The 16,433-nt window shown below is 37.1% G+C and overlaps 1 protein-coding gene across 1 annotated transcript in view; it reads right to left on the reverse strand.

Annotated features, from left to right (window-relative positions):
- Positions 1–3,396: 3,396 nt before the first annotated feature.
- The window catches only part of CACNA1D (calcium voltage-gated channel subunit alpha1 D), a 176,061-nt gene continuing 163,024 nt past the window's right edge, over positions 3,397–16,433 (reverse strand). Inside the window, exons 40-47 of the mRNA XM_029958237.1 lie at positions 16,201–16,317; positions 14,316–14,680; positions 13,996–14,022; positions 12,989–13,138; positions 11,223–11,392; positions 7,568–7,689; positions 6,589–6,909; positions 3,397–5,597 (exon numbers count right to left, since the gene is read on the reverse strand). Of these exons, the coding sequence (XP_029814097.1) occupies positions 5,304–5,597; positions 6,589–6,909; positions 7,568–7,689; positions 11,223–11,392; positions 12,989–13,138; positions 13,996–14,022; positions 14,316–14,680; positions 16,201–16,317 (1,566 nt within the window). The 3' untranslated portion in view covers positions 3,397–5,303. The remainder of the gene's footprint in view (positions 5,598–6,588; positions 6,910–7,567; positions 7,690–11,222; positions 11,393–12,988; positions 13,139–13,995; positions 14,023–14,315; positions 14,681–16,200; positions 16,318–16,433) is intronic.

A 16,433-nucleotide genomic window follows, 5' to 3' on the forward strand; every position in this document is an offset into this window, starting at 1 on the left:
AAATAACTGCATAAGCTGATAATATGGGAAGAGATCTTTTTAAATTAGAAGACATATTTTAGTCAGTGAATCCATTTTAGTTAGGACTTTAATCTTAATTTTATTATCTTCAAATGTGTAAATTAAGCTACATGATCTTTCATGGCTGTTTTCTATGTCAATCTAACTTTCAGGTACTGATTTTTAAAAAAAAACAAACCTAAGGGAACAACTTATTGAATGAAATTGAATCCATTGATTACTCTGTATTTATTAAGTATTGCAAAATAACTTCTGACTAAGCAGCTGTCAAATTATAAAGTAAAAGCATCTGTAGCCTAAGTTTGGTGGCAAACACAATAAACTTTTTCAGAAAAAAAAAATGGAATTTGACACCATTTGAACAGATTGTAAAAAACCTTGCTGACTCAGACATTGGCTAGAGGGACAACTGCAGATGTTTAAGGCAGATATTTGTACCTGGTGCTGCTCGCTGGAAGGCAGTGATTGGAAGCCCTGCTGTTAACTGAGGGAAAGGACTTGATTCACTTGAATGTCTGCATAAAGACAAACAAAACCACTGAAAATGGAAGATGACAGCGGTGAACTCTGCTCCAAAAAGAGGCAGGTAAACCTTCTCTATGTATGTGATGCCTTCTTTTGAAATGAGGGGAAGAACAGGAATATTTCAAGTCATAGGTGATTGATTAGCTGAAAGACACGATTGATCTGATGCCAATGTGTGTTTGGGAGAAGCAGGGACTGCATATTCTGTACCTTGTAATGGCAAATCATTTTTATTCAGCACCTGTGCTTCTGAGATTTTCCTTTAAAGGTATTCAGTAAGTGTCTTAGTGTCATTTGGAACACAATTAGCACACTCAGAGTAGTATAAACAGGTGAGACTTACCACAGTCCTGTGCAGCTGAGAGGGGAAGCAATTTGGCAAGATGGAAAGCTGAAGTTCCTGCATTTGCAGATTTACAACAGGGGGTTCCACTCTAGGCATGCAAGATGGGAATTGTTATTATGCAACTGCAGAGGATTAACTAGCCACTGGCTTACATAACTTATCACTGAACACACACAGACCTATCCTCTGCCATTATGTCAAGCCCTAAAAATATGAGTAAATAGCAAGGTATCCATGCCAAACTGTGTGTCTTAGTTCAGGTACACATCACTGCACTGAGTAATCAAATATTATCAGGCATTTCTTCTGAAACATAATCTTTTTTTGCACCCATAGACACCTTGCAGATTCCTCCCTTTCTAAACACTTAGATATTTTCATTGCTGTGAACTGCAGTTATTAATTCCAGCCTCACTGCTGTAAAATGCTGAGGCTCCTTCATGACATTCCTCTGACGCAGTGCTAGAGAACTGGCTGAAAGGTTTTGTTGCTCTGGGGAAATCTTTAGGTAACACCAATCTTGCCATTAGTTTCTCTTGCTGATATCTGGCTGCTGATGTTGAATTCCTGGTAAAATTATTCTGACTTCTAGCAGTCAAGTCATGCTTAGAACATGTCCAAGATATTCTAACATGTCCTGTGGAGCACTGGCAGTCTGCCAGCTAAAATTAACCATCTTTTACACCTTATTGAATTGCAGGACACAGGCTGATAATTCCAGAGTTTTACTTATTTAACAGAATAATATAGCGTGATTATTCCCAATTCTACCGAGACATTAATTTTTCTATACAGATTTCTATTTATGTATTCAAAACCAGTTAACTGTAAAAGCTGTTTGATGTAAGAATTTGGAAGTTACCAGACCTGCCAGCACAGCTTGAACCAGCAGCGGTTCTACAAGTGAGAACATCAGCATTTCCATGGGAATACCTTGCTGCAGATGCTTCAGACAGTTGGAGGTCTCTGGCTGGGGACAGTGAGATTAAAAAAGAAAAGTGACCAAAACCACATCTTTTGTACACACATTTCAGTTCAAGTTCCTTTAGTATGAATTTTAAAAGCAGCAGAAAATAGCAGTATTTGTAAACCTGCATTATATTTAATTTATGTAAGGTTTTGTACACCAGAACTTCTGATGGTTCAGCAACTTAAAATCCTTTCCAAGTGTCTGATTTCAGTTAATCTGCAACCAAATGAGGCAGCTACATAAATACTGGATAACTGTAAACTGGGCTTGGAATATGCATTTTCTATACAATAAACATGAAAATTTTAAGAAATAATTAAAGAATCTATACTTTTTATATTATAGTTAAAATGAAGAGTTATTGTAGGGAGAACACATGATATCTTATCACAGTATTGTAACTTCAGTCTCAATTCTTCTGTCATCCAAGCTCCAAAAAAACCCCCAGTGTTCAAATATGAATATATTTTGTAGATTCACTTTTTCAGTGAATTTACTTCACTGTAAAAGACTTCACAATGTCTAATTCTTTACTAATGTTTTCTGTCATTACTAACACACATAAACCAATCCGGAGACTTAAAATATGCTCTAATTGTTGAAAGAACTTCTAGTTTTACTGTATTGAATAATTAATATGATTGGCAGTATTTAAAGGGTGCCAATTACCATATAATTGTGCATATATTGATTACTTTTTTCCATGGACTTCTGTAGTAAAATTGAACAGGTATTCTACGTATCCATACATATGTTCTCTCTAACTACACAGAACATGGTTTGAAACTAAATTTCCTTCCTTGTTTATTTTTGCAAGCAGTTTTCTCATAAAATAGCTTATCTGCCCTAAAGAGTCTCTCATCAAGACTATTAAAGGCTAAGGACTAACAGCAAGAAAATACAGTGAGGTATATTGTTTTCTGTTTCCTTGGACAAATCATTAATTTAAAAAAAAACATCTTTCAGTTCATTCTGCCAAATCTGATGTGCTATCAGAGGTCCACGCTCAACAAAATAAAAGTCTGGGATTTTATTTATTTATTTAAATGTTTAACTTCTGTTGCCTTACAGGTGGTTTTCAGAAGTGGGTATACCACAGTAGGTGGAACTTCGAAAACTACTCATTGTTATTTCACAAGATACCAAATCCAGAAAGCTCTATTTTGCCTTCCTGGAGTTTTTTTTCTGTAAGCTGGGAAAATGCAACAAGTGACTACAGCTGGGTAACCTACACAAGCACTTCCCAGCAGATAGCATGAAAAATACTGATGTTTTAGGGGATTAAAATAAAATTTCCCTAATGGTTTCCATAGATCTGTATCTAGGGAAGTAATAATCCCTTTTTTTATATGAATACTCTAGTTGTTTTTTTTCTTTCTGGTTAACAGTAACCATTCATAAAAGACGTGCATGCTCTGATACTACAGACTGATACTATATTCCACATATTCCCTCCCATTCTTCAAACAATGCAAACAGAATTTAACCATTGGAGCTTCTTGGTGAAAAAAATATTAGTAAAAGGACACCCAAGTATAATAAAATTATTACACAGTTTTATTTTGAAGAACATTTTGCATTTGTTTTAATACAAAATGATGTAGGTCAAGAAATAATTTACAAACCTTTAAGTTCTTATCCTGGCATTTGAAATAAGAATGATTTCAGAGGAAGTCTGTAAGCTATTCATAGGAAACTGTCATTATGTACAAAATGCTTATTGACATGTTTTAAACATCACATTTGTAAAAATGTGAACTGGATTGCTATCTAGCATATGAACTACAGGTAAAACCTGATAAGATAACTTGTTAGAACAAGTCATTGTTATCCAGTGCTAACAAAATAGACAGTAGCTTTCAGTGTGTTTTAATTATCCTCCAAGGTCATTTCAGCCTCAAAGTCATTTCAGGGTTTTACTGCATTGTGAACAATATCGAAGCCCTCTCTTGATTGCATAAAAATAAATCTTTGAAATAGTACACACAGAACAACAGAAGGGTAGAGGCAATAAAATAGTATACTTTGTATATCAAGGTTTTTGGTTCTGTGTAGAATCATTTTATCATATTTCTTTTCTTTACGAGCAGACAATGTAGTACTGAAGTAAAGCATTTCCATTTCCCTGTGAAGTATTTTCTGCCCAAGACGCTTACTGTGTCAAATTAGGGTATGTAGGTATTACATTTAATCAAAATTAATTGTCTCATGACCATATCTTGGCAGAACTTGCCAAGCTGTTAATTTTTTTTGCATGGGATTAATACAAAAATAAAATTAGAGCTTATTTTTCAGTCAAAAAAGTTGAAATAACTTTAAATCTTTTACCTTTCCAAGTATAAGACTGTAAGTAGTCAATGGTGCATCCCTTATGCAGAGAGATTCTTTTGACTCAATTATTAAAAAAAAAAAATCTGTTCTGTTGCCAAGTTCAAACTTGACACTTTATCCCAAAAAGAGATTTACACTGAGAGGTGGCTCTATTTAAATATTTATGCTATAGATCTATATATTCCAAGTAAAAATACTTCTATCTAGAATTCTGTGGAGTTACAATAATTAGGGTCCATAAATATTGCTGCAGTTCAATTACGGTACAATAATTACAAAATATAGAACATCTCTTTACAAATACAAATCATTGTATATTACAATTAATTTACAATATTTTCTACTATATAATTTTTAGCAAACTATCTTATCTAATTCTACTATAACCTGGTTGCAAGTGCATTAGTAAGAATGCAATTATTCCAGTATATTTTGCCCTTAACGTGATAGTCATAAAACAGACTATCTGAATGATATTTTCCTATGTAAACTGATGTTACATATGACAGATTATTCTTTATATAACTTCTTTTTCCAAAGATCTCTAACAGGTAGAGCATGACAAACTGCATTTTAGAACAGCATGAAGAAAAGAAATCAGGAGGCAAGTTTGAAAACAATGTTAGAATGGATATGCAACGGGTAGCTGATATGCTATTGAGCACTGAGGTAATGACATTATTTGTTGTCATCACTCATCTCATGTTGCTGTTTCCTGCACAATTTTGTGCCAGACCTATACAGACATTTTCACTGACAAAATCCTGCTCTACTATGAAGGACAGCAGCACAAGGTTGAAAGACAGGCAAGATATTACACCTCAGAATCCTGCTCTAGCCCTCAAAAAACTGATTGTCACAATCTGCTTGGTTTCAAAATAACCTTATTCCTACAGAGGAACTGAAGGCTCTGCGGGAGGAGACTTGACAAACTGCAGCTCTGATCACATTTCGGCAACCTGGAGATAATAAATTTATTAGTTATGGCTTCCTTGAGGTGTGACATCACTCGTACAAAACTTTGATTGGTTATTCACTCCAGCTAGTGCCTAGCATCTTTAAACTATGAGGCACTTTTTCTGTTATTAGAATCATTTTCCTTGCTAAATACTATAAACTTGTAATGCATATCATTTCATCAGCTAAGTCTTCTTCATATCGTCCCGTTTCTGGTTCTTCGTCACTGTAGCCAGGACCAAAATCTTGAAGTTCATAATCTTGTCTGCTTAAAATTGGAAACATATCCCCATTGGTCCCATTGCTAATATTTCCATTGAGAAGATTACTTGCTGCACTTTCCATCTCATCAATAGTCATGTCACATGCATCAGCAATCTCGTGTTTCGTAGCAGAAACAAATTTAGGGTCCTTTGCATACCTTCCTAGGCCTTCGGATATAAGTACCTGGCAGATGAAGGGGAGAGAGTGAGATACACAATGGAATCAGAGAAGAACAGACAGATCATAACAAAGTTTCTTGTTTGTGGAAAACACTAGAAACTCCATGCTGAACCACTACAGCAACCCCCAGCAAAACTGCCTGTGTAAAGAACAATTAAATCACCCTTTGAGGTATGTGATAGTGCAACTGATTTTGCAGCACATCTGACACTTCTCTTTAGAAATTTGGTGGTAGTCTTTGATAAATGTGAATCATCAGGCTGGTACAGTTAATATAGCTCAGATGGTGCAATTAGAACAACTGCCTGAAATACAGATTTTTGCATGTTCTCAGTACTTTAGAGTTCATGGAAAAAAGATGTTGAATTCCCATGTGCTAAAACAAGTAACAAAATGTATTGTTTAGCTCATAGCAATGGAAAGGAAGTGACAGATAGAAGCAACAACAGTAATTATGATTCAGAAATGCTGTACACTCTTTAGCTTCGCATCTTTTTTAATATTAAAGGAAATTCCTAACATTCTTTAGTACACCTACAAATCAATCTTTGTGCTTGTTATCCACCCCTCTGCATTTAGCACACTGATTCATAGAGTTCTTGATCTTTTACTCAGGTTATTGCAAAAATGGTGATATATTTCTACAGAAACAATGAAGAAAACAGGCATATGCATCATCTCTTCCTTATTGCCCTTGTGGAGGGATACTTCAGAACTGATCCTCATCTAGAAAACTTAGATTTCAAAACGCTGAAATATCTTCAGTTCTCGGATTACCACCTCACTGATGTTAAGATTTGGATTCAGCAGAAATCCTTTACTACACAGCTCAAAAAATTCCACTCTTTACCTAAAGCCAGCTGATGGCTACGAAACTGAAAATACCACATTTTCAGAGAGCTATGGTGAACCAAATGATATGCTTTTTAAAGTCAACACAAAAACTGAACATACAGACACTCCTGGCCACTTCAGAGGTTCCTGCAATACTCACCGCTTCTACCAGACTGTCTGCGCTCCTCTGCTTGTCACTGTGTTTATGCCTAAAGTCATTGGGGACAGTCAAACTGGCTGGTGTAAATGTCCGGTAGGAAATGTCAGGGTCATCCGTGTACCAAGAGCTCCTGTGCAGGGAAGGCAGGCTGCCATTCATGTGCTCTGTGGAATCAGCCCTGTCCACCTGGATCAGAGGGGTGTAATACGGAGTGCGGTCCCTGTTGGGAGGGGTGGCAGGTGGGGTAGCCCAGGAACGCGTTGAACGGCTTGGTGAGTGTTTATGAGCTTTGCTGGAATCCAGACCTGCAACAGCCATGACCTGGTAAGGGGAAGAATGTGAGAAGTTAGTGATTTCAAATGCTCAGTAATACCCATTTCTCACTTCAGCATTTGGTTCAATTTTTCAGGCAGCAGCTTTGCAAAATGAACATTTTCTGATGTGTAGTGTAGAACAGCACTGAAATTTGTAAACTGACAGGATAAAGTGGTATTTTTTTCCATTTTATGCATATCACAAAATCTTTTTGCTTATACAATATATTCAAGGAAGCAAAGTATAGAAACATTCCTTGTGTCCTGCAGGGATGGGATAGGAAGCTGTCAGCATTATCCAAGCCAGGCACTGAGCCCCAGAAGATGTGTATGTGGTACTTGCAAATTCTCACACAAATGGAGTTGAGTAACCACATACTCAAAGGTTAATAAACAGCTGCTGTATCATGCAGTCCTGGTCTGAATTCTTTAGGGCATCCCCACTCTTTGTGGGTATTTCAAGAGTCAAAGGGACAAGCTCCTCATTCTCAGTGTTTTGTACAAGGTCAGTGTTCTATTACAAGCCTACACTTGGCCTAGAAGTCACTCACAGCAAACACCCCAATACACTTTGTATTGTTTCAAACAACAGTGAAAGTCAGAAGTACAACATAGAAGCTGGAAAGATCTAATTTATTACTAGTTAAGTCAGAGTTTGTGTTTACCTGCTGTTGCATTAAATGAAGTGGTAAAGCAGTGCGATGGTGAAAATTAGGAGAGAGTGGTATCTCATCTTGGCTACTTTGTCGACGGAGGCATTCGAAGTTAAAGGAAGATCTTCTGTGTGCTACAGGGAAACCATAATTCATTAGGAACATAAAATATTTTTGCTCAAAGTCTATTATTTCTAGAATTCCACTGTGAGTCAACTATTACACAAACAAAAACAGATCCCCCACTCGGAAACAACTTGTGCTAACAGAAGCAAGCAGCAGGTTATAAGATTATAGATTCACCAAATGAGCAAAAGCAGTCTCAGGTAGAAATCATACAAGCAGCCCAACATAACAGAATTCGAGGCAGCTGTTTCGCAGAACAAGCTTTTGTGATGCACCTGACTGGTTCAGACACCCAACTGCAGAGGTTTGCCATAAACTGCTGTAAGTTTCTTCTTTCTTCCCCATAGTTTCAAACTCTTGATTCTAATGAACCAGACTTCCCAAAGCAAATACCAAATGCCCAGTTCCTTGGAAGCCATGTGCAATATGAAAAGTCATATCCAAGTCAAAGCTGACTCATGTTGTCAATTCCTACTATTTATTCTGTTACTCAGGACAATGACCAGCCCTGGTCTCAGCTGTCACGTACACTGCAATTCATGTGAATGCTAAAAAGGAAAAAGTAGAAATCTGAATTGATGTGGAAATGTTTCAGCTGGTCTTGGTGAAAACCTGCAGAACACTGGGGAGTTTCAGTGTGAAGAAAGCCTGGATGCTGAACAGCAGCTGAAATCCAGATACATCCTCACAGCTGTAAGCATCTTAGTGGAAAACTGGAAAGAACCTGATTGTACCAAGAAATGATACAAAACTGTGCTTCTTGAAACTAATTGAAACTATTCTTGGTATCTTTTTTCCAGCACCAAGAATTTTGTGAACAACAGAGTTAAGTGCCATAGACACTTAATGCTGGATACTAACAATCAAGGTTCTTTAAAGAGCTATTGGCTTAAAACAAGCACCTGCAGGAGGTGATTCAGTCCACTTAATGCAAACTTTGTCTCTTTCTATTGTCTGTATGGTAAATTCAAATACAGGAATGTAAGCCTTAGCTCCTGATCCTAACATGCTAAATGTCCCAGTAGCAAAACAAATAAAAAGCAATCCAAAAAGTCCCCTCTTCCAAAACAAGACACTTCTTTGCACATGCTTCTCGGCAGAAAAGAGTCTGTAGGAACAACTTAATAATTTCTCAGTACACTTCTGGAAACTGTTTAAACACTTTGGTGATGAGTTTGGTATAAAAACATCTCTAAAGCTTGACATGGAGCTCAATTCACTGCAGTTCTCAGCCAAGGCACTGTATGTTATGCCAACGTGGACTGAATCCAGATGCCAGCAGAAACTGTTTAGTGCAATGCTGCAGATCCCTTTTTTTCTTTTTTCTTTCTTTTTTTATGAGAGGACATAAAGCCCAAAAAAGCCCAAAGAGGCCATATCCTAGTTAAAAATAATAGGTTTGAGCTTCTTTTAAAATCTGCTCAGATACCAAGCCTCTAAAATTTCTCAACTGTGTTCCTGAATATTAAATAAATGGTTATGACAGGAGGCCTGACCATGCTCTTATATTGGTGAGTCAAAGGACTTCCTATGGGACCCTTATGCAACTTAGATCAGAACTAAGTCCTCTTATCCTAGGATATCAAATACCTTCTTATCTAGTACATTTATCTTATCTCCTGTAGGAGATAAGATAAAAAGTGCAACTTCCTCTAAAGAAATGTCTACCCAACACCATCATTAAAACCTTATCAGAAAAGTTAAATGAATGCCAAGGACTGCAGTTAGAGGAAGCCTTCAACCCTTCCCTCACAATGCTTTCAAGGGTAGACCCAAGAGAATTTTTATAAGGTTGTTCTCTTGCACCTATTTCTTTGTCTTAAAATTCCTCTGCTATCATAAAATCTTATTGGAAGATGTACAGGGGTCTCCTTTCACAGTCTCTCCTTTGTCCGTCCTTCTACTGGAAGACAGCTACCAGCTTTCTGGACATTTCACTACTGTTCATCTGAGTTATTTACTCTCTATAGTACCAGCCTCATTCTTTTTGCTTTTTCCATCTGTGCCCCTTAAGGTCAGAATGCCAAGAAGCAAAGAGCATTACCAGTCTTTTCATAAGGAGCTGAGTGCCAAAACTGTGGATCCAACACTGACAGTATTGCTGAAGAATGCTACCTTTATTATATGATAACATATTTTGCTGCTGCCCTTTACTACACCTTTCTGTATCTTTGAACAGTCTGAGACTGTGCCTCAGATATATAATGATCTCACCACACTTGTCTCTGAGACACTGTTAGTTTTTAAATCTATACCTGCACTTCCTTTAAGGTGTCTGAAACGGGAAAGGACTGAAACTCATTTTCCCACTCACGGGGTCCTTGCAGTCATCCTTCCACAGATAACTGGACTGTGGCTCTGGCTCCTACCATCATCAGAATGGAAGACAACTCTCCACTTTAGAACAAATAAAATGTGGAGACTTCAAGAAACAATCCTGCCTTGTCTTGCCTGCATGGCACTGGTTAGATGCATCACCCAGAGACACGTGACAGACCTGGCTGTGCAGCCCACACTGCGTAAGAGTGTCCATAGGGACACTACAGGGCTGCACAGACCTGAGTGTAGTTTCTCCTGCACCAACAAGAAAGAGCCCTAAAAAGAGGTTTCTTTTGCACTTTTGTACTTCCTCTCTATGAAGTGTCAGAGGTCAAAGACCAAAAGTCCAAGAGTTTTGAGTTTATGCCTAGTTTCAGCAGAGGATTAGCATTGCTGATCTCTGCAGCATGGCCTGGAACATACAAAGAGACAAAGACAAGATAAGAAGCATGAGAGCTTGCAGAAATGCAGATAAAGCAATATTGTTCTTGAGATAAGGAGAAACCAAGAGAAAGATCTAAGGAAGAGAATAAATGAAAATTAAAGAAATAGGTTAACATATCTGTTGACAATGTTAACTCAATCTATAAACTGAAACATTTTCTCCCTCAGAAGAAACACAGAATATTAAGCATTGTTCCTGAGATGACAGAATAAAATACCAATGTGAATCTGAAATAAGATGCTTAGCTCAGCATAACACTTATTTTTCACAGCAACTTGTGAAGCATGTTAAAAAACTAAAGGCACTTCAAAAGTGAGGAAAGGAAAAGCCAAAACAAAGCTCACTCTAGGTTCTCTCTTCCCTGAAAATTATCCCAGAATCACTAGAGAGACTGGCACTGATCGACAGCAGTGTTGCACATCTGTAGGTGTGAGTAAAGGGCACATGGACTGAAACCCCCTGCTCAAAGTTTCAAAGCAAACTACTGCTGCATCCCACCTTGCTCTTTCTTCATTTATCAAACCAAGTTAAAACTAGTAATGACACTGGTTCTTTTTATGTTATTGGATGAGTGAGGCAAGAAATACTAGAAAGACTGACTTGTAAGCTAGGAGTCTCTCAGGATGGACAAATATTTCTGCCAGACACAACATTGCACTGGCAAAAGCAATCGAGAAATGTCATGTTTGAAATGCAAGCTGAAAACAAGCCTTTTTAAACCGGAACATGTCTGAAAGCATTTAAAGAATTCTAGATTTGCAAACAAATTGTACTTACGTGGTGGTGTTGGAGGTAGCAGCCGTCTCCTAGGAGATCTTTTTGTATCATAGCAGATCTGTGAATCATCTTCCTCAAAAAAACCATGTGGGTGATGGTAACCTTTTGGTCTCTCAAAATCTGAGTCATGGCAGTGATATCTACAGTGGTAATCATATATATGCCTGCATCTAAAATAAAAGAAAGAAAATGATATTTTAGTGAGTATCTGTAAATTGATCTATTAGTTTTCTTCTAGAAGATTTTCAAGTCTATTCTTTCTCCAGCAAGATAATTAAATACTATGTTATATAATTTTACCAGTCAATTTTAAAATCCAGTTTCTGTAGGATTTTGAGATAGCAGGCATACACCTTTGTACTTAGTACCATTACACAGTCAGTTCTCAGGTGAAATTTTTATCAAATTATATTTTCAATCAATTTCTTCTTACCAGTACAGGCTAAAATGTAAGACCTCAGTTGCACACTGCTTAAAAAAATAAAATAAATACTCTGTTCTACTGCTGCCATCCTCTCTTGTGAAGCCTGAGTAATGTGTGGGAGCACAGATACTCAGAGAACGGATTTAAGCCTTTTACAGTCTGGATACTTGTCATTTAAAATCACATCTTGGAAGGTTGTTATTTGACTCTATCATACAAAAAAAATTAGTGACCTGAGAATTCCGCAAAATTTAGCTGTCATGCAAATCCTAGCTTTTATGCAAACCAGCAAGATGCAGATTAGGGTGCCAATCTTGCCAGAATTCAGAGGGTGAAGACAGTCAGTATAGGAGGAGAAGAAGAATTAAACATGTCTGGCACTTGTGCATATGCACTTATGGATGTAAGACAAAATGGTAATAAATTCCTCTACTTCTGGGATGGACTTCAAAACAAAAAAATTTATCAACGGAAGTAGAGGTTATTTTTGTTATTGAATTTATCCAGCAGAAGGGAAACACAGCTATTGTAAGGAAGAGAAATACATTCTTGTAAATGCATATGTCTTTTTACAACATAAGGAGAAGATGGATATTACAAAATTAAAAAATAAATCACAAGATATTTGAGGAAAAGGTGCATTTATTTTTCTTTTAAATAGAAAATCCTTCAGTATTACCAAATACAGGCTCTGTTCCTTGACAGAAAACACTGGAACGATCTTATATTTTAAAAACTACTACCACAGGAATATCAGAACTTCCACCCAAAGTAGCACCCAAACACTGCCTGAACAGCCTGTTATTTACAGACAGGAGTAGTCCCAGTGCAAAGTCAGGACCCTGAAGCCATTGCTGCCTGAAGCCAACAGCACAGTGCTCAAATCAAATTTGGCAATGCTCAAAGTTGAACTAACTTGGGAGCCCGTCCTAAAGTTAGAAAAACTCTCTCCAGTCCATTTCCAAAGAAAGTATATGAAATAAAACTGCAGAGAATAGCTTAAATTTAGCAAAATTAAATCAATGCCTTTTCTTCTTAAACCTGAAATTAAAATATTGAATGCAAAGATCATAGCAGTTAAATACACTACCAAGTTGATAATCAGTTCAAAGGAACTTTGTCCTTCCTTTGAATTTGGTACAGAAGTTTTGCTGGAGTCAGCACATGATGCCAAACACAAAAGATCTTTTGTACACTCTCTATTCCTACTTACTCATTTTACTTGCCAGCAGCTGTGGAATATTAACTTCATTAGAGAGTTTTCAGTGTGAGCGTGCTTAGGGAAGCCTCTACAGTATCTAATTTATTGAAATATTTTTCCTAGTTTAAAATAGATCCTCACCTGTTTCCTGACAACATACTGTCATCTTCATAATATTCTTCTCCACTGAAATATTCCTGCTCTCCCAAATAATGATCATCATTGCAATAGTCTTGGACTTCATGTTCTTCACGGCAAATAGTAGGTCGACGCCCATCACCAGTGTCAGATCTGTAAGTAGCAAACAAATACTTATTTTCTTCTATTTATATCAATTGTATATTTTTTTATTTTACACACAGTTCTTTAAATGTGCTTCCAAAGGAAGAAGAATCATTAAGAACTCTCTAGTTCAGAAGGTGGTGTCACAGTAGTGCAGAGTAGTGCAGTTCAGAACATGAATAATGTATCTGTTTCTTAAAGATTATCTCCCTTTATTTCCTTATGATACAAACAGGGAAGGGGATGCTCAGGGAAGTCAAATATGTTTAAGACATTTTTGCAAAACACACGCTCAGTCATTTGAAGAAGCACAACCTCTCTTAAATGTCTGAAGATTGTGAAATGGTTCAAATATTAATGAGTTCTCAGTGAGGTCTTCCAAGAAAAATCTGAAATGCATATGCAGCTCTAGACATTAAAACCAGCACTGGATGTCCATTATGCACTTTAACTAAAAAAACAGATCCTGTTCTAAAAGGTTGTCTTGGAAAACATTAAAGCATAAGATCAGGAAAGATTCTGGGTCCCCTGTAAATGGAACATTAACATTTATCAAAGCTAACACCAGCGATTTTCCAGTCTTTGCAAGTCAATTTTTAACAAGGGCCATCATCAGGTGTGATCCTTAACCATGCTGAAAACTGCAGAGACCTGTCTGGACTTTTAAAAGGACTTGAACAGCTTTGAACTCGACCAGAAGTTTATCCTTTTAGAACAGGCAGTGGAAAATGTGACTTAGAAACTGTCACTTAATTTATTAATCATATGCATTGTCATACAGTTAATTTAGAAAAGCAAAAGGAGAAAAAGGAAAGGAGAAAAATTACTTTTTCCCCTTCGATTATGTCAGAAAAATATCAACTCACCTAATATATGTTTCATAGTAGCGTGTTCTATCCAGGTAAGCCATGAAAATGAGAAAGGTATTTTAAAAACAAGTTATGAAGAGAAATTCTTTGGTAATTACAATGTCTGTGCTGTAACTGATAACTTCACTTTAAGGAAAACTGCTACTTTCAAACCTTATTAAAATTATCTATTTTCCATACATCGGAGTTAATTTTAAATACATCTCATACATCATTAGGCAACAGAAATGAAGCGTCAAATTAATTTCACCTGGCATAAGTTTCTTATAGTGTATTCATAAATTTATTTAAAAGCAAACAGGAATTTGTGAGTTTACCTCCTACTGCTTGGCCGTCTACGCTTCTCGTGATCAGTTCTGGAGTGTGAACGGTAACTGTTCTCAGACCTGTGCTCACGATTCCCAAAACTTGCGTGTTTTCCATGATGTTTGGACACGTTGGCATTATTGAGATTGGCATTTGTTGAGTTTGGAACATGCTTTCCTACCGAGTTGTGATGATGATGATTGTGGTACACAGAGTTTCCTGCCTGATGATAGATATTTTTCTCAGTATCACTTGCAGGTGGAAATGAAGGCCGCTGAACATGTAAGGGACGGTGTGTGGTGTTGATCTGCTGAAATGAGTCTCGTCTGTCACTGCTAATATGGTTTATGTGGTTGCCAAAGAGGGCACCATTCCTCTGTTTCAGGAGAAGAGAAAGAAAAAATTACATCAGATACCTTAACAGAACATATTTTTGACAGCGACAACTTACTTTTCTCTCCTACATGCATACAAAAGTAGCAATTCAAATAATCTGTGATTTTTCTTTCTAGTTTTATGATGCTTCAGATGGGATCTCCTGAAGTGACACAGATGTGATTGTGATAATGACATTATTGTATTTCCCAGTCAAATCGACATTATGCCGTGATCATTATTCTTTTCCACACAACTAAATGTGACACATCCAGCTTTCTCCACATTTTATTACACAGGAGAAACCTAGATTCCCATACATGAACATGCACCAACTTCCTCAGAAAGGGGCGTGCCTGCTTTGTTTTTGAGAACACTTTGGTGGAATTCTCTCCTGTTCTCCCAGAGCACCAGTTTGCAACAGGCGTCACTCAGACAGGATGGAGTGCCATGCAAGAGCTTGCAAGCATAACTCAAGTAGGTAACATTCAGCTTCAGTGCTTCCATTCTTTCTTCTTGCAGAGGTACAAGAAAGAGTAGTTTACTCTTTACCAGCCCTGAGAGTGTAATGGATGGTGAAAGAGAGAATGAAGTGCTAAGTTATGACCATGACATGCAGCTCTCTTTTACACCTGACCCAGATAATGTAGCCTCCCTGTCTAGCCAGGTGTGGGTCTTGGATGACAGCAGTCTGTCTTGAAGCTCAATCTAGAGAAGACAGGAGGTAATGATGGTTGGCAGAGAAATGCATCTACTGATGGTAGCTGGGGCACTGCCTCCAGTGCCACATCCTCCTTTTTTGCAAAGGACAGTAGCAAGCTATGGGGCTCCTGATATATTTCCTGCAGAAGCATGTTTTACATCTGCTTCTTCTGAAATGCTTGGGAAAAATTAAGTTTTCTTGCTGGCTGACAAATGGTTTGCAGATTGCTTCTGATTATAACACCAACCGTACGTGTTCACCATTAGGACTAAATAGCATAGAAGAGGAAAATTAATCATTTTTATAATTGATTCTTATTGATATCCCTCACAAGAAACTAGAAATATAATTTATATTTATTTGTCCTCTATGCACTTCCAGGCATTCATTTTAAAAGATGCAGCTCTGTGTCTGTTGTGGTTTGGCTGCACAGAATTTCATTCTCTTCTTCCTATCTACCACTGCAGAAGTTAAGACATTTCCAGTTTACACCATGCCACTATCAAAATTTGAGATGGCAAGGTTCATATATTTTCTTAGGATTTGCCTAAGGAAAAATAAGAATTAATGAGAAAGAACTAGGGGCAGGAGAATCATCCTGCAGGAACTGCTTCCTAAATTTATGATGAAATGCAAGTGTCCTTGTAATACCATTTTTATAGATTTATACATAAAATATACTTATTTATAAAATATTTATATTTTGCTGATTTGAGAGGTTTAGGTGTATACATATTATTTCATATTCAAGGATAAGCTCATTCTTTAATCTCATATTGTACGATAAAACAATGCACGTGGTTGTGTTCTGACATTACTTTATAAACATCTTCCTCCTCCTCTGGATTGTTTTCCTCTGGTTCATCATCTTGCAAGTCACAGGATATAGCTCGGCGTATTTCAGGGCCAATATCATGAAGTGTCCTTAGTCCTGCCTAAATCAATGACAATATCATAATACATTAGGAATGCAAATTCTTTGTCGCTCTTTAATTTATTTTAAAGGACAGTTATCAAGTTTTCGTATCCTGACATCCACACAGGATGAATC

The sequence above is a fragment of the Manacus vitellinus genome, unplaced genomic scaffold (assembly GCF_001715985.3).
Source record: "Manacus vitellinus isolate BGI_N305 unplaced genomic scaffold, ASM171598v3 scaffold_14_pilon, whole genome shotgun sequence".
Lineage (NCBI taxonomy): Eukaryota > Metazoa > Chordata > Aves > Passeriformes > Pipridae > Manacus > Manacus vitellinus.